At 36.5% G+C, this 19,581-nt stretch overlaps 1 protein-coding gene across 2 annotated transcripts in view; it reads left to right on the forward strand.

Moving 5' to 3' along the window:
• Positions 1-19,581, forward strand: part of brinp1 (bone morphogenetic protein/retinoic acid inducible neural-specific 1) — a 192,721-nt gene that overhangs the window by 28,701 nt on the left and 144,439 nt on the right. Inside the window, exons 1-2 of one of the 2 annotated variants that reach the window (XM_082170508.1) lie at positions 3,282-3,416; positions 18,153-18,420. In XM_082170508.1, coding sequence (XP_082026634.1) covers positions 18,203-18,420 — 218 coding nt within the window. In that variant the 5' untranslated portion in view covers positions 3,282-3,416; positions 18,153-18,202. Of the gene's footprint in view, positions 1-3,281; positions 3,417-18,152; positions 18,421-19,581 lie in introns of those variants that run through there. The other variant, XM_082170507.1, reaches the window with a different exon arrangement.

Raw genomic sequence — 19,581 nt, forward strand, 5'->3', positions numbered from 1 at the left:
TCTAGGGGTTTCAATAATTGTGGCCAACATGTTTTGGAGAAAAACATTTATTTCATAATGTGATTTCCCCCCACTTTCAATTCTTTTACTTCAATGAAAGGTTAGAATTTTGCAAATTTTTTGAATGAAAGATCACAAGGATAATCGATGCAGATTTATTTTTTACAGCCAATTTTGATCATATTTACCAGGGGGTTCAATAATTGTGGAGGGCACTGTATATACATGGGACGGGTAAGTCCACGGAGGCTTCCATGTAGTTCCGCCATCTTGAAAAACTATAATAGCAGAGAGGGACAAAAAGGACTAGGCCAACGCGTTTCCACAACGCGTTTCGTTCAGAGCCAGCGTCACGTGACTGAAGCCAGCAGAAGCGGAGGAGCAGAGCAGTGAGAGGCGCTTGTCACTGCCGCGGCAAGTTTAAAAGGCTGCACTGCACGGTTATTTATACACCGTTCATTCATACATACATATGAGTCACAGGATAAGGAGTCCTCGTCGTCGAAAAAGTCCAAAATAGACCGTAAAAGGAAACGTGACCGGAGATTACAAAAACAAGGGTTACTGTCAGGATAGCTAATGCAGGAGAAAGCTTTCAAAAGAGACCCTGAAGTTGCCTGCTTTCTTCTCGACAGGTAAGTCAACGTTACAGTCTTAATTACAAGCTTTTTTTTCATTGCTTGGTTGTGTACTTTATTATATAGACAGTCGAACATTTATAGTTAAAAGTTAAACAGGCTCTTTGATGAATAGCAGCTATTGAGTAAAGTAACGTTAGAGAAGGCTCTGATGATGATGATATCTAACAATGCACATACTTCAAAAAATATAACGAGTAAAGAAGGCATTACTACTAATTACCATAGTTAATGTTTTTGACAGTCAGTAGTTCATACTGTAACATTCTTTTTTTCGTTGTTTCAAGTTTCAGTTTGTTTTAAATAACAAACATGTTCACCAAGAAAAACTCGAAGTGCTATTATAAGACATCCTGTCATAGCTTTTTGGTACATAACGGCTACCGTAGATGCAACGCGCATTTGAAAAAGTGAGGCGCTGGAGAGCATTATTCGTTTGAATGCAAAATACAATTTCACCACTAGATGGGAGAAATTCCTACACAATGTCCCTTTAAAACTGCAGTGAACCAAAGACAGTCTCAAACACGCTTTGAAATCGCTGGTGTTTCTGACGTCACAAACTACCTTGTAACCAATCAGATCAACGTGTGATCGTCAACCAGTGGATCTCTGAGCTGAGTGAGTGAGTGGAGGCGGGGCTCATTTGCATATTCATAGAGCTGCGCATACTAAATGAGGCGAGGGTGTCGAGTTACATTCAAGATATTTTAAGGCATGAAGAACTTTTTCAAGATTAAAGATGAGTTTTAAGAGATAAAGTGAAGACTACAGGGGGACTTTAAGCCTAACGCAGGGCTATTGCTTCAGTAAGGCTGGCTGTATTGAGATGTTTTTATTTCACCGTTTAAGGCGAGTGTTTTCTGCTGAACCTACTTAAGTTTATAAGTCTTTAACACACAGTTTGAGTGATTTCTTCTGTTCGTCCTGTCTGACAGGTGTGACAGTCACTAGGTTTGAGGTTTCTGAATTTTGGTGTTTTGAGATCTTCAGTCAAACTGAAGGAATCTCATGTAAAGACCCCGAGGACGTCACGTGTGCTTTGGTGCAGTAAACAAATGTGTTTTCATGGTTCTCCTCCACAGGGCGAGTGGGCGGAATGCTAAGTTCCTCGTCCCGGTATGAGCTTACAAATGACCGCGGGACTCGAGCGATTAGCATATCTGTTCAAACATGCTGACAAAGGAGACACATGTTGTTCACGATCGGGAAGCAATGGAGCAAAATCCCTATCCTTCTTTCGGTCAGGCATTTGTTTTCATGAAACTTCCATTTGCTTGATGAAAACAGAAAGGAAAACAAAGCAATTGTACAGACGTGGGTTCATCCATCTATAAAACTGAAGATAATTTAGTGGCGTGTTTAGCCAGTCTCTCAGAACGGCACAGACGTGTCAGCTGATTCTGGAGACGCCGACTGACTTGTACATCTGTATAAAGTCTAAATAGATTTTGTTAAAAGAAGTGCACTTAACTGTATTGAATGCAAAGTTATAGTGTACGACAAGCCTTGAAAATATATGAAAAGAAACTGTACTTGCAGATAATATAATATTCATTGAAATAAAGGATCAGTTAAGAGAATACACTCATTATGTTTAAATAATCTGTTTCATGTTTTAAAGAAGTGCACTTAATTTGAGTAATTAGTATGACAATTAGTATTTATGAAATTACATCTAAAGACGTACTTAACTCCGACTCGAATGGGTCACAAACACTCTTAAATGATTGCATTTAATCTACATGTAAACAGTATTGTAATTGAATTGCAGTTAACATGGAATAAAGTGTGTGAAAACATTACATCCAGCTCGCACTTCTTTAAAACTATATTATCTCACTATTTTCAAAAGTGTACTTCTTAATAATTGATTACCAAAATTAGACAGAGGTGGAAAAAGAATATTTAATAAATAATAATAATCAATTAATTGATTTCTCAGAGTCACATGAGATGATGCTCGGTATGAAGACAAATAACTTGTGTGATTAAAAGGGTGATTAAGAAAGAATTATCTTTTGTTTAATTTAACTCGCTATCATTATGTTTGAATAATCTTTTTTGGTGTTTTATAGAAATGCACTTATTTTGATGTGTTGCCAAACACACTAAAGCACATTTCAAAGATAACATAAGTAATTATGAATTACATCTAAAGACGTACTTAACTTCTTAAATGGGTCAAAAACACGCTTAAATGATTGCATTTAATCTAAATGTAAACAGTAATACATTTTAATATAATTGCATTTAACATGGAATAAAGTGTGTGAAAACATTACATTCAGTTCGCTCTTCTCTTTTTAAACATGTCCTTCTTTAAAAGTGTCATTTCCATAATAAGTAGGCTACTCTTTTTTTTTTTTTTTTTTTTTTTGTGTATTTCTTTTCCAGGGACCAAAATAATAGACAGAAGTGGAAAAAGAATATTTAATAAATGATAATAATCAATGAATTGATTACCCCAAAGCCACATGAGATGATGCTCGGTATGAAGACAAATAACTTGCGCGATTAAAAGGGTGATTAAGAAAGAATTATCTTTTGTTTAATTTAATTCTCTGCAAGCCTAGCATGTCTAATGAATCTGGAACGAACTCCTCAACACATTGACCAGCCAAGCTGTCGGTGTGAGTGTGTTAATGACTTGGCTCTCCGACAACTGAAGCTCAGAAGCTCTCGATAAGAACGAGACCCGGTTCCGCTCGGAGGCGTTTCAGCTCTTCATCGATCCTCCTCTTCTCCTCCCCAATGCTCACCGTAATTCACCGCCAGGTAAATTGGAACAATAAGTCAGACCATTAGTGAATTAGTTTGTTTTGAAACGCGTGCATTGATCTGATTGGGTAAAGGCTTTTAATGATCGTGCCGGGAGTGCTGAGCTCAGACTCCTGAAGGTCAGTGTGTGAGATCAGTAAAATACCGTGAATCTCGCTCACTGTAATTGGCAGTGTGTGTGTGGTCTTCCAGAGCCTGCAGTGCTTTCATAATTGTGACGCCTCGTAATCTGAACTGGACAAATTGCACTACAATCTCTTTATCCTCCCCTGATTAGCTCTCCCCCGTAGAGAAGCGTGCGACATGAATACAAATCTAATGTAAAATAACATAAAACAAGAGCACGGTGAGATTCTGCCGGACCTCGAGGGATTGAGTTTCTGTGGCAGATCGCCCGGAGTCTGCCATGCTGGAGAATCACTTTCTGCTCCAGTCTTTGTTAAAATATGCCAGAGAAACACGATTTCAGCAGTTGCACTATATGCACTATGTACTCAACCGTCCAGTGTATAAATTTAATCAGGTTAATATGTCAACATTGGAGTCTGATAGCGACAGGAAGAGTCCAACATTCCTCACTTCATCTTTTTGTTATCATCCGGGTATTTAAAGTGCTATTTATGCAACAAAATGGCTTAGAATAGTGCATACATACAGTGTTCATTATCTCTTAATCAGTGTTTCCTGAACATACTGTATGTGCTTAGGCTATATGATATTTCAAATTTGAAAATATTTTTATCCCTGAATTGTGCAAGACATACTATATATTGTTGGTGTCTAACAGTGAACAATAACATATATTTATAATGAACAAACTAAATACTGTAAAATAATATATTGAATAATATTTTGAAAATATAACTTTGATACATATACACACACACACACACACACACACACACACACACACACACACACACACACACACACACACACACACACACAAAATCCAGTATAGTCCATTGTTCGTTCATGTAACTTCAATAATGCAACTAATAACTCAAATTAATTTTCATACATTGATTATACAAGTTAGCAACAGGTTAAACCATGTTAGAAAGATGTTAGCAACGTGTTAAACATGCTAGTGGCGAGCTAAAAATGCTAGAAACATGCGATCTTTTTGTTAAAACAGGTAGCCTAAACAATGTGTTAAACATACAAAAAACATGTTAGCAATATGTTAGAAAGATGCTAATGATATGTCAAAACATGCCGGCAACATGATTATGCACGTTAGCAACAGGTTAAACAATGTTAGAAAGATGTTAGCAACATGCTAGTGGCGAGCTAAAAATGCTAGAAACATGCAATCATTTTGTTAAAACAGGTAGCCTAAACATTGTGTTAAACATGCAAAAACATGTTAGCAATGTGTTAGAAAGATGCTAATGATATGTTAAAACATGCTGGCAACATGATTATGCACATTAGCAACAGGTTAAACAATGTTAGAAAGATGTTAGCAACGTGCTAAATATGCTAGTGGCGAGCTAAAAATGTTTGAAACATGCAAAAACATGTTAGCAATATGTTAGAAAGATGTTAATGATATGTTAAAACATGCCGGCAACATGCTAAATATGCTAGTGGCGAGCTAAAAATGCTTGAAACATGCAAAAACATGTTAGCAATATGTTAGAAAGATGCTAATGATATGTTCAAACATGCTGGCAACCTGATTATGCACATTGGCAACAGGTTAAACAATGTTAGAAAGATGTTAGCAACGTTTTAAATATGCTAGTGGCGAGCTAAAAATGCTAGAAACATGCAATCATTTTGTTAAAACAGGTAGCCTAAACAATGTGTTAGACATGCAAAAACCTGTTAGCAATATGTTAGAAAGATGCTAATGATATGTTAAAACATGCCGGCAACATGATTATACACATTAGCAACAGGTTATGTTAGAAAGATGTTAGCAACGTGCTAAACATTCTAGTGGCGAGCTAAAAATGCTAGAAACATGCAATCATTTTGTTAAAACAGGTAGCCTAAACAATGTGTTAAACATGCAAAAACATGTTAGCAATGTGTTAGAAAGATGCTAATGATGTGTTAAAACATGCTGGCAACATGATTATGCACATTAGCAACAGGTTAAACAATGTTAGAAAGATGTTAGCAACGTGCTAAATATGCTAGTGGCGAGCTAAAAATGTTTGAAACATGCAAAAACATGTTAGCAATATGTTAGAAAGATGTTAATGATATGTTAAAACATGCCGGCAACATGCTAAATATGCTAGTGGCGAGCTAAAAATGCTTGAAACATGCAAAAACATGTTAGCAATATGTTAGAAAGATGCTAATGATATGTTCAAACATGCTGGCAACCTGATTATGCACATTGGCAACAGGTTAAACAATGTTAGAAAGATGTTAGCAACGTTTTAAATATGCTAGTGGCGAGCTAAAAATGCTAGAAACATGCAATCATTTTGTTAAAACAGGTAGCCTAAACAATGTGTTAGACATGCAAAAACCTGTTAGCAATATGTTAGAAAGATGCTAATGATATGTTAAAACATGCCGGCAACATGATTATACACATTAGCAACAGGTTATGTTAGAAAGATGTTAGCAACGTGCTAAACATTCTAGTGGCGAGCTAAAAATGCTAGAAACATGCAATCATTTTGTTAAAACAGGTAGCCTAAACAATGTGTTAAACATGCAAAAACATGTTAGCAATGTGTTAGAAAGATGCTAATGATGTGTTAAAACATGCTGGCAACATGATTATGCACATTAGCAACAGGTTCAACAATGTTAGAAAGATGTTAGCAATGTGCTAAATATGCTAGTGATGAACTAAAATTAATTTTCATAAATACATTTTTGTGAAGTGTAATAAAAATGTTAACTTCACATCTGTCAATATATCAACTATTTAACATGATTGGACCTGCATTGAACAATTTGCATCTAGGACTGGATCGATCGATAAAAACAGATTAATAGAGCCAATACTAATAACATAACCTTATTTATAAGTAATATAATATAATATTACCAATATACCTGCTTTTGTAGTTGTCAACATTTAGATGAGATTGATTCAGACTATGCACATCAGGTTTAGAGGCCTTAGCACTGGGGTTTTGAAAACACTGACAGCAAACAGAGTCAGTATGTGGTCGACATCGAGTGGATGGGGATTCGAGAACAAACCCAAACCTTCGACTTCCTCTCAGAGGAGTTTGTAGGCGGAAACTGTTCGATACGTCCTCACAAAGCACAAGCTCCCTCGGTTCAATCCTGCGGCTCTTGGGAACCGCAATACAAATAGGGGACAAGCCTCCATCCCTGTGAAGTGTCAGGAACAAAGCGGAGCTCAGCCCCTATGGAGGGAAACAGCGATTGATTGAGTCCACACAAGACCTGCATTGGGAATGAGATTTCTGAATAAAGCAGGGAAGAAAGGAAGCTCTGAGAGTGAATGAGACCATTTACAGGCTCAACAAAAAGGGGAAAAACAAGAATTAGCTGAACGAGGCAAGAGGGTTTCATGGAGAAAAAACAAACCTAAGCTTCATTATTATTCTTCCGATTCTTCTGAGAGCAAATTGTTAACAGTAAATCATGTTAGCAATGTTAGCATGTCAGTTCATGTTAGCAACGTGTGCTAAAACGTAAGAAAGATGTTAATGATATGTTAAAACATACTGGCAATGTGATTATACAAGGTAGCAATGTGTTGAAACATGTTAACTATATGTTAAAACATACTGGCAACGTGATTATACACGTTAGCAACAGGTTAAACCATGTTAGAAATATGTTAGCAACGTGTTAAACATGCTATAGTGGCGAGCTAAAAATGCTAGAAACATGCAATCATTTTGTTAAAACAGGTAGCCTAAACAATGTGTTAAACATGCAAAAACATGTTAGCAATATGTTAGAAAGATGTTAATGATATGTTAAAACATGCTGGTAACATGGTTATACACGTTAGCAACAGGTTAAACAATGTTAGAAAGATGTTAGCAACATGCTAAATATGCTAGTGATGAGCTAAAAATGCTAGAAACATGCTATCAAACGGGTAGCCTAAACAATGTCCTAAACATGCAGAAAAATGTTAGCAACATGTTAAACCATGTTAGAAAGATGTTAACGATATGTTAAAACATGCTAGAGATGTGATTATAAAAGTTAGCAACAGGCTAAACCATGTTAGAAAGATGCTAGCAATGTGATAAAACATGCCAGAGACAAGCTATAATACTAAAAACACACTAAAACATGTTAGAACATGCTATAATTATGTTAAAACATGTAAACAATGTGTTAAACATGCAGACACATGCTAAAAAGATGTTAACAATGTGTTAAAACGTTAAAAAGATTTTAACGATATGTGTCAAACAAGCTGGAAACGTGATAAAACAAGTTAAACAAGCTACAACAGGCTAAACCATGTTAGAAAGATGTGTTAAAAATGCTAGTGATGAGCTAAAAATGCTTGAAAAATGCCAAAACATGATATCATTATGTTAAAACATGCAAGCAATGTAAACATGCAGAGACATGCTAAAACATGTTAGCGATGTACTAGAACTTGTTCAAAAGGTGTTAACGATACGTTAAAACATATTGGCAATGTGATTAAAAAAGTCAGCAACAGGCTAAACCATGTTAGAAAGATGCTGGCAATGTGTTAAACATGCTAATGATGAGCTAAAACATGCTAAAAAATATGCTATTATTGTGTTAAAAGATGTAAACAATGTGCTAAACACGCAGAAACCCTAGACATGTTAGCAATGTGTTAAAACATTCTGGCAACATGCAAAATCATGCTAGCAATGTGCTAAAACATGTTAGAAATATGATAATTTGCCACATCTGTCCATATTGACAAAACGCAAGTCCTTCCGGCAGTGGAGGGAAAATCAAAAGATTGGTAAAAAGCATTTTTCTCTCAGGGAGATGACTAAAGCACAGATAGTATGATTGTTTAATATGACATATCTTGTCATATGGCGCATCAGCAGGGGATTATTCATCTGAGAGACCCTCTTCTGAAGACGACGGCTCACTGGCGTTCATTGATTTTCTAGGGCAAGGAACTGGTTGTAATAATTGTGTGACATGAAAATCCAATGCATTTACCCACTTAAGTTATTTAGCAGGCACGTTTTATTCCAAGCAATACAGAGACGGATTCACAACCCATTTTACTTCCATAATATGAAACAGGTTATTCAACAAGAGTAAGAAAATGTATAGGCTGTAACTTGATGTATCTAATGGGAATTGATTGGATGCTGCAACGTGGGCGTTCCTTACCAGAATGAATCAGAGCTGAATGTGCGCTTGCGATGCATAAATACCTGTTTGACTGATTAACCAGTTGCAGTTGCACCGCTTTTATGCAATTTCAGACACTGTTCAATTCAGGGTTTTTGCACGAATAGTAGTTACACTTAAAATGGAGTGAGCCAGAAAGGGAATCAGCTCGCATACATACAGTGCACTCAAATATATAGCAAATCTCTACTGTCTGATTTTTAATTTAGTCGAAATATTTAACTATATTATTGGCCAGTGCTTTGTATTGTTATACATAACACATGCTTATGCATTCATAAAGTTGAATACATCAGCATGTCCAACTTTATCCACATTCACTCAGTATACAAGAGCTATATATACTATATAGAGCTTGCTTGCTTGTATCTTCAAAAAACGATATTATTGCTCACCTGTAAACTGCTAAATGCGACTCAAACTGATGCATATCAAAATCAGGCTGATATCGTGGAGTCTGAACCCAGACATCAGACACCTGATATCGAATGCAAGCTCTATCCCCTCATTTTTGAGAAAACAAATATTTGGGTATTCTTATGAGGATTGTAATCGTTTAAAGGTGACGTATTATGCCACTTTTCACATTATGTAATATAAATCTATGGTGTCCCCAGAATGTGTCTGTGAAATGTCAGCTCAAAATACCCCACAGATCATTTATTATAGCTTGTCAAATTTGCCCCTTTTTGGGTGTGAGAAAAAACATGTCGTTTGTGTTTGTGTGTGTCCCTTTAAATGCAAATGAGCTTTTAGCTCCGCCTCCGTTCAGAAGAGGGTGGAGCCTTTATTTGAGCTTCAGAAACTCCAGCAATAACAAAACAGGCCAATCTCACTCATCCAGAATCCCAGAATAACCAGTAGCGAGTGCAGCTTTACGGAGAGACTCAGGAAGAGTTTCTGAATGTTAGTGGAGACGTTTCTGTAGTTGTTGTGGAGTTACATTGATCATCTCATCATCATGTTTAACTTCTCCACAAGTGTCCACAGTTCCTGAGGTGTTTATAAGACAGCGGTGACATGTTCTGGTCAATAGTGTTCAGTGCTCGTCTGTGCTCAACCACGAACAGTTTCAGGCTTTGCTGGATCTTTATCATTGCGTTAGAACTGGTCACTGTTGTCGCTTGCGAAACCAAATGTCGGCTGGTGTGTGTAAACGTGCAGATTAAGGGCCGGTAATATTATAATAAGATGCTCTTCATACGTCAGAAGGAGAGCGAAATCTGACCGGCTTATTTGTTGACATGCTTGCAGAGAAAGACTCACCAAAACAAAGTTACTGGGTTTCACTTTTCACGTTTTCATGGTTGATAGATTCACCGGTGACCCGATTATAGCACTTAAACATGGGAAAAGTCAGATATGTCCCCTTTAATGCAATCCTGAGCGCAGTCGTCTCCTCCAAAAACCTCATAACCTGACATTGTGAAGGTTTTGTTTGTTTTCACCAGTGATGGACGATAGCAGAGACAGCATGTTAACGCCTCAAGGTAAAGCACGTCATTTTTCAGTAAAGCGCTGTTTTTTAAAGTGTTTTTTTTTGCTTCTTTCCCACTTATATAATGTGGGCCTTTTTGCTTAAGTTCTTTGTTTTTTTTTCTCCAAAGTTTCCCTTTGATTTTCTGTAAAGACTTCATTGCATTGCAGCATGAAAATGAAGAAATTAAATCAAACGCTCAGAACTACTTTTTGTTTTTTTACATATTCCAATATTCACTGTATTACTGTTATTAGTCATAATAATAATGAATAATTTGTGTAATCTGTAAATAATTAACAATAAAGAGGCAGAGCAAGTTATTACATTTTAGACATTTTTCTTTTGGAATAACATGCCCTGATGAATAATGCACAACGAGACCAGGAGAATGTATTACGGAAAGCAAATTGGGTTTTAGTTTTATGTGGACCTTAACCAGGTCTGTCAAGGTGACTGTACTCATTTTAAACAGCACAATAAAGCATGGCATTGTAAATATTCTGTCGACCTTCTTCCTCTGCAATGTTTTCCGTAATGCACATGCATTTTTCCCGATTAGAGAGGAAGAGGTGCATTACTTAAAGCGAGAGGATGAATAAATGATGACCCTGTTGCCCCGGCAGACAATGCGGCTCTTTGTGCGCAATAAACATTAATCAAGGCGCAAATTGCATTATTTTGTTAGACATCTAAACAGTTCCCCTGCTCGCGATGTCACAGGATTGCAGTATAAATGTGCACAGATTAATTATTATATGTTTGTACTTTTCCGTAAGCCTGCGGTGGGTTTGGCAGCGTGCCTCAGTCGAGAAACATCATTATCAGACAGCATTCGTCACGGTCAGTCCTTCAGATGCTGGGATCGCTTCTCGTCTGATGCATGTGCTTTTCTTCAGTTAAAAGCCCATTTGCATCAATTCTTGTAGTTTAGACAAACACACAAACTCTTTAGAGGCTCATATGTGCTACACAAAGCTTGGAGCAAAAAAGAAGTTTAGCGCACTAAATACGCAAACTATAGAGTGTATTTTGGGGTGTCACAATATATCGCAATACAAAAATGCAACAATATTTATGTTGGATTATTAGAACTACTATATATAATGTATAATAATGCAATGGGGGGATATTTGTGGGTCCTGATAAAGCCAAATGTCTGATGTTACCAGTAAAAAGTGTCCTACATTATTTTAAATATATCTAGTCAGTGAAAACACAAGCATATTCGTCTAAAATAATTCTGTATTTTCAGCTTCAGAATCATGAATATTGTTATTCTGGTGTCTCTATTGTCCTGTGCTTTGGGTTTCCAGCACCAAGTTCAAGACTATTCATTTACACACACAATGTAATACCAAATTTAGCATTTTAATCAACAGTAAAAAAAAACAAAACATTGTTAACCTTTTATCATGTGTCTTGGAGTATCGCAATAATATCGTACCGTGAGTTCAGTGTCGTGATATGAGGGTATCGTTACACCCCTACAGTGTATATGTGTATATATATATATATATATATATATATATATATATTAGGGCTGGGTATTGACACAAATTTCACAATTCGATTCAATTTCGATTCACAAGCTTGCAATTTGATTCGATTCGATTCAATATTGATTATTTTGGATATCAGGGATAATACATGGCACATTTTCACAAATCTTTATAGGAGTCAGTTGTAGCCTATAGGCTTCATTAGCCTACTATTATTGAACATAAAAATGAACTGATTTGTATACAAACACTTAAATTACATTTATTTATTTTTATAATAATTAAGTTATGAAATATAAACATTTAAATGGTGGCTGTCATACAAACTTGCCAGGTTTATTTAAACATACATTAAATATTGAAGAACATATGTAATATGGTGCATATATTTAACAGAATGCTCCTCTCTAGAGTTAATTCTTCTCGCTGACTGACGAGTTTATGGTCACTGGATATGGTTTTTCTGAGGTAAATGTGACGTTACATGACATTGTTTACAAGCTGTTTTACTGACGTCTTTCCATGGTTGAAACACTGATTGAGCGACTGTTCTGGGGGTATACAACAGGGTTTGGTGAAAGACAAACCAAAATTGAATGTATTATTTAATGTAAAAAAAAAAATAAAAATTGGCTGTTTGGATTTAAATAGGCAAATGCTTAAGAGTCTATGACTTGATCATTATTGCAGGACTCCATGTCACATGATACGGACTTCGATAAATTGTACTCTATCTTTTAACACACTTTCAGAAGCTCATTCATGTTTATTTCGCGCAGTAACTGGTGTTATTAAGGCGGAAGAGAAGATCATGTGCTTCTCTTGAGCTGAGCCAGAGCAATCTCACGCCACAGCGGCAAAACGCCATTTATGTTTTTGAATTTCGTAAGAAAACTTTGTTTCATATCAAAAGTAACAAAGCACAAAGATTATTGCGATTTATTGGATGGGATGCACTACAATGTTCCATTCATTCATCAACTGAGAACAGGATGACTAATCGATTCTTGGGATTTAAGAATCGATATCGGTTCGTATAAATGAGAAATTAAAATCGAGAAATCTATATTTTTTACCCAGCCCTAATATATATATACACATATATCATCAGGAATTACACTAACTTTGCTGATCTGTCAGTGACCTTTGCAGAAACTGTTCTGGTAAAAACTACAGCATTGAACTTTGCCCTTTGCTGTGAAGATTTCGAAGGGTTAATATGTCCCTCTCCACGTTTTTAATTTCAGTAAAATGATGCATTGTTACATTATGACAGGCAACCTCAAATTAGTCAGAAGTAATTAGTTAAAGGAGCCCTCGTTAGACGCTCAGCTTCATATCTGTCATCGGTGCCACTTCCAGCAGAACTCAGTGTGACTCGAACATCTTCATTCATTCAGTCATTAAACACTGTAAACAGCCGTATGGAAGTGGGAAGGAAGGATTTCATTGACAATTAGATAATTGCATAGAGGAGAGAATATTAATCTGCATTTAGTTGCCTGGAGCTCTGAGCATATCTACCTCTTAATTATGTATGTACCGTATAACGACCTGTGAACGCCTTTGAGACGAGTGGGATGTTTGTAAGAAGGTAACATCCATAAATTTACATGAATCATGTTTTGTGTTTGCATTGGCAGATATTATTAATAATGCATTTTTTATTATTTTTTGCCTGTAGAATGTTAATTATGGAAGTATGCATGGTTTAAATCATTAATGTTTCATAATTTTTTTTTTTTTTTTTTAAGGTGGGTAAGGTCAAGTTTTTATTAACAGTGAAAACACAAACATGTAATTAGCTTCCCAAACTACAAGCTACTCATACATGTAATTTGCATACAAGCTACCCTTTTAATATTGCTAATGCATAAGTTAACAAAAATAGCTAAATTATTACATTAAACACATTGAGGAACACATCTAAATAAACACCTAATAAAGTATCAGTTTTTTTCTGGCTGTATTATTCTCGCAAAAGAGCAAAATATTAAATAAATAAATAAATAAATAATAACTAGGGCAACTGCATTAAACATAAGGCCATTACACCCTATTTCAAAGTCTTGATGTTGTTTTCAGGCTCTACTAGAACAGGTTTTCCGGCTTCAATGTTGATTATTTTCCTCATATTATCCATTGTTGCGGCTCCTCTCTTCCCAGTCTGTCAGTAACGCTCTGTTTACTTCCTGTCTCTACGAAGCCCCTCCTTCTTAAAAGCACACTGTGCTCTGATTGGTCGGCTGGAGCGGTGTGTTGTGATTGGTCGAGCGCTTCGAGTGTGTTTGGGAAATGTCCCGTCCCTTACCATAACCGCCAGTTTAACACACTACTAACTAACTCAACCAGGCCCCGCCCCTTTATTCTGCATATGAATTATTATAATGAGGAATATTGTGACGTGTTCGTTCCCGGGAGAAACTCAAGACTACAATGGAGGCGTTTCAGGAGTTCAGAAACACTGACACTGATATAGAGAAGAACTCATTACACACTAAAGAAAGATGAACATGGAGGAAAAGTCCTCTTTAAGTGCAACTAATAAAACTACAAACAATCTTGATGTATAAAAAATGGCCCAAATCTAGTGACAACAGCAGAATTTAATTACAAAAACAAAAGTTATTCTCATGCATATTGAAGTTTATAAACAGGGGAGTTGCATCAGTTATACAACTGCATGCACACTATAATGAATCTGTGTTTTAATAGCACAGAGTTTGAGCTTCTAGTGCTGGAGGGGAAGATCTTGAGGATCATTACAGCTGAAAATGGCTCTTATCACGACATAAAAACACACTGCAGGAGAGACAGTCATAAAGAGAGCGGTGACATACGCTGTGATATAGCAATGCATCTCATTTAACAGCATACACACGGGCTGGTCGTGTTGTGAAGCTCGTATATCCTTTGATTAGGCAAAAAAGAGAAGGCCTGTGCTTATAAATTACACATAATAAAATATTAATACAAGTGTTTTGCATAAAGACAGTGAAGCATATTTTTTAGAACCAAAACATTTAGCATTTGTTTTCCCTTTAAAACGATCTGGCATCAAAACTCCTGATTCTCATTACTGTAATACAGTCATTAAAATCATCCAGACATTACATTCAGTACAACAAATAATTCAAGTCAAGCTATATACATTCATTTATACCAGCAAAATTCATTTTTATGGATTAAATTGAGTTCGCTGAGGGTTACGACTTTATACAGTGTACCATTATCTTTACTTACAACTTTTTTTTTTACATTACAGTAATGATATTCCCATTTCGAGGTGAAATATGACCGGAGCATGTTGGGACAGATGTGATAAGATTGGAGTGGCTCAACATAAAGGGTGGACATGTGTTTTTCTTGACTGATGAAATGATCAAATGATTTGTATTCTTCAAGCAGTATTTATCGTGCAAAATAACAAGATATTAATAGGGTGATCACATCAAACTCACATTTATGTATGTCAGGTGCAACTAATAAAATTATAAAACACCTTAATATACTGTATAAAATGATTCAAACACCTACTGACCAACAGCAGCACTTAAATATCATATTTTCAAAAAAAAAAATATATATATATATATATATTTGAATCAGATATATAATACAATATGATTTTTTTTGATATATGATATGATTTACAATTTTTTTAATGTTCGTTTTTTCTTGACTTAAAAAAAATATATGTTGACGTCTCTTTTACAAATTCTTTTCACAGGAGTGCATTTACTCTTGTCCATCTCACTTTCATGATATCAGTATGCACCACTTAATTGCATAAATGAAGCTAATGCAATAAATTCATGTGTGAACGCACGCGCAGTGTTAATTATCCTGCAGAGGAGATGCGCTGCGTTCTCGTCCACAAACCAAACCCGTGTCACAACACATCATAACACTGACACTCACCCCCGCCTGAACTTATCACGCCACCAATTAGCCTGAATAAAGTGAAGGCTGTTGCTCCTGTTTGTAATCCATCCTCATCTGTGAAAAGGGCAGCGAGTCAGGTTAGCATGAGCTCTGCAAACTGGCCTTCTGCCTCAGAGGACTGTGGGATTAAACGGATAATACAATAAAATATCGGGCTGCTGTTGCGGGTTATGCCAACACGATTAGCTTTCATTAAACACAGGCTCGTTGGAAAAGCACTGAGTCTTGCATGTTTCATGACACTTTCAAAATGAAGGCTTAGGGGTTAGGGTTAGGGTTAGGGTTAGGGTTAGGGTTAGGGTTAGGGTGAGAGAGTGGCACTTGAGAGAGTGGCACTAAGAGTTTGTTCAGTTAGAGCACCTAGAGTTGGCAAGAGGCCAGCAAAATGGACAATTTCACCCTTCATCTAAATATTATTCAAAGTTTGTTAATATATATTTTGTGCTTGGAGTCAATTGTTTTATTTGTAATAATGCAGTGAAACATAATTTTTGTCCTGGCTGTCATACAAAGACATTTTGAATACAAGAGAGAACAAATTAAATTGTCACGGTGTGGCGCATAAGAAGAAGACGAGAAAGAGTCAAACGTTCCAGTGCAAACCTTTACTCACAATATAAATCAAACTGGTACATAGAAGACGGACAGCGGGTTCACACACACATAATGCGACACAGATCAGACAATGGACAAGGTAACACACACAGGGCTTAAATACAAAGGGAAACAGATCAGAGAAACAAGCTGACAAGACTAATGAGGAAACAGGTGTGACAGATCAACTAATGAAGGTTACCGTGGAAACCAAGGAGTGGCGGGAAAACAGAACAAAGGAAGACATGTGACCAATGAAAACAAGACTCAGACAGAACACAACTGTGACAGAAATAGCTTTTTATTCAATGCATTTTTTTTTTCATAGTAAAATAAAACCTGTAGGTGTAGTTTTTGCCTTTTAATAATTTTGTCAGATAAATACATTAATCAAGTTTAGAGTTTTGTTCTTCACTCATATTTAAAAAGAAAGAAAGCTAATTTCCTCATAATTTAATGGTTTAACTGAACTTGTAGGGTCATTAACAAAGAAACCATATAACAGATATCCCCTCCGGGCATCACTTTTGGGCCACTACTGTACACTAAATGTTAAAGATATCTGATAGTGTGAACACTATAAAAAACAGTCGCTGAAGAATCATGCATTTTAGCTTCTACAAGTTTTTGAGCTCTTTTGTTTTGACTCGTGTTTTTAAAATCATACACTATGGTGAAAGTGTTTTGAGGTCATGACATAAAAAAAATTAAAAGTAAAATAAGTTATGTGTACTGTGCTCGACTAACTGAGACTTGTTACAGCACTTGTATACTGTTGTCCTCTTGCTGGTCTGATTGCTTTTATAGTTCTCATTTGTAAGTCGCTTTGGAGAAAAGCGTCTGCTAAATGATTAAAGGTGTGGTATAATGCCCTTTTCAAAAGATGTAAAATCTGTGATGTAAAAAAAAAAAAAAAAGTATATATATATATATATATATATATATATTTTTTTTTTTTCTGTAATTTCTCGCTTATCGGGCTTATGCTACTCTGAATAATGCCTGAACTTCGTATTTTGAGCACTTCTTGCGTTGTTTTTTGCCTCTTCACGATGACTTGCTTAATTTAGTCCCAATTTGTAAGTCGCTTTGGACAAAAGCGTCTGCTAAATGACTAAATGTAAATGTAAAATAAGTCTCTGATGTCCCCAGAGTGTGTGTGTGAAGTTTTAGCTCAAAATACCCCACAGATATTTTCATATTTCATGTTAAAATTGTCACTTTTTGAGGGTGAGCAAAAACACACTGTTTTGTGTCTGTCCCTTTAAATGCAAATGAGCTGCTGCTCCCGGCACAGGGGGCGGAGCTTCAACAGTTTGTGTCCTTTTACCTCACACACACATGGACTGAAAATTTCAAAAACTTTTAGCCTTTTATGTTCAAACCGAAGTCAGACAATGATGGAGAGACTCAAGAAGAAGTGACAACATGTAGAAGCAACAGGACATTTCTGAATGGTTAGTTGGTGAATTTATGAAGCTGATGTGTAGTTATCTTCTAGTCATTGATTAGCATATTCTGTCTTGATAATCTATAAATTGTGTTCAGGGGGCGGGGTTTATGTAAATTCTAGGGTTGGTGATGTCACTAACCCGGGAGGAATGTGGTGTAGTCTCTACCAGCCGTTTGTTGTAGTCCTTAAAAAGCCATTTCTTTAAAAGAAAATATCTCCCTTTGCTTTGAACTTTGAGCGTCGTAACTTTGCAGATGTTGTTTATGATCAAACAGCAACATTACACACTAACTAAAGTTAGAAAAGTGAAATCAATCTCATTCTTTAAAAATGTAAATGTAAAATAAAGTGTTTTTTTCCCATATAAACTCTCATAACACGGCCAGAGTTTTCTGAACGACGCTGAAATGTTGTTCTGTGTTCTTCTCGTCCTGCAGGTCTCCACAGAATGGAGCGAGAATGAGCAGAGAGCGGTCGAGAGTGAAGCATGAACTGGAGGCTCATTGAAGTCACTTACCTCCTGTTTATATGGGACCATATAACAGTTCAGTCTTCCCGCCAAGAGCCCTCGGCCAACGAACAGCATGTTACCAAGCAGTTTGACTGGCTCATCTCTGACCGTGGCCCTTTCCACCACTCGAAGGGGTACCTCTCCTTCATGGAAAGATTCCGCCAAGGATTCACGACCCGGTATAAGATTTATAGGTGAGTGCACTCAATCGACTCAATGCTTTAGCGCGATAAGAGCTGAATCTCGTGTCCGTATATGAAGTTTCTGCTGAACTTCTTATGGCTTATGAAGAACTGCCCTCACTGTGAACCTGTTTTATCATCCAATGGAGTTCAAAGCATATCCAGCATTCAGTTCTGCTCATTCAGAGAGGGACGATATGCATTGGATCTGATCAGCGGCTTGCTGGGTTCCCACGCTCATGAAAAACCTTGGGAATTTTTAAATAGTGTTTCCAAGGCCGGGAGAAAATCATGGGCGTTTCTGAAGTGAATTTGTTTGTAGTTCTGTTCTGACACACTGCATTGGGAAGAAATATTTGAGGCTGAGTGCAATCTTAGTATTCTGATTTTTTTTTTTTAAACAAATCATGTTAAATTCATTTTGGGACGCTGCATTGTGTGTATAAACGGGCTGTAGTTCTTGTGGAGAAATTATTTCTGTTGTTGCCTATGGAAGTCTTTCAAAGGTCCTTGAAAAATAATGAGGTGAGACTTTACAATAAGGTCAAATTAGTTAATGCATCCGGTCTCATGGACTAACATGCATTGACACAATCAAACCCTAAACCTGCATAGTCCCTGAGCCGACATGACAAGGAGAGGTTTAGAGAGACTGATCATTGAAAAATGTGGTGATGTTCAATTATGAGAAAATGAAACTGTTTTTTGACCTTTGATGCATGTAGACCTGTTGTAGGAGAACAGGCGAACCCTTGCCTTTAAAAAAGCATAATATGGGCACTTTCATGCATGTTAGTCCATGATATCTGATGCATTAACGAAATCAAACCCTAAACTTGCCGAATCCCAGTGCAGACATGCGATTGGCCGCTGCTGATGTGAGAGAAAAAGTCTTCACGAATCACCTAAGTGACCGATTTTGCTTCTAAAACTGTGAATTTTGCAGAGAGATAAGTATGTATTCCTGCTAATGTGGCATCTGTGATAAGGTATTGTGTTGAACGAAGTCCATACCAAAAAGTATTCAAAGAAAGGCACTGGAAAAGTCGTTTGAGAATCACTGAAAATGTGGTGTTCTTCAATGTATATATTATGAGAAAATGAAACAGTTTTTTGACCTTTGATGCATGTAGACCTGTTGTAGGAGAACAGGTGAACCCTTGCCTTTAAAAT

Source organism: Leuciscus leuciscus (genome assembly GCF_965113295.1).
Source record: "Leuciscus leuciscus genome assembly, chromosome: 5".
NCBI classification, from domain to species: domain Eukaryota; kingdom Metazoa; phylum Chordata; class Actinopteri; order Cypriniformes; family Leuciscidae; genus Leuciscus; species Leuciscus leuciscus.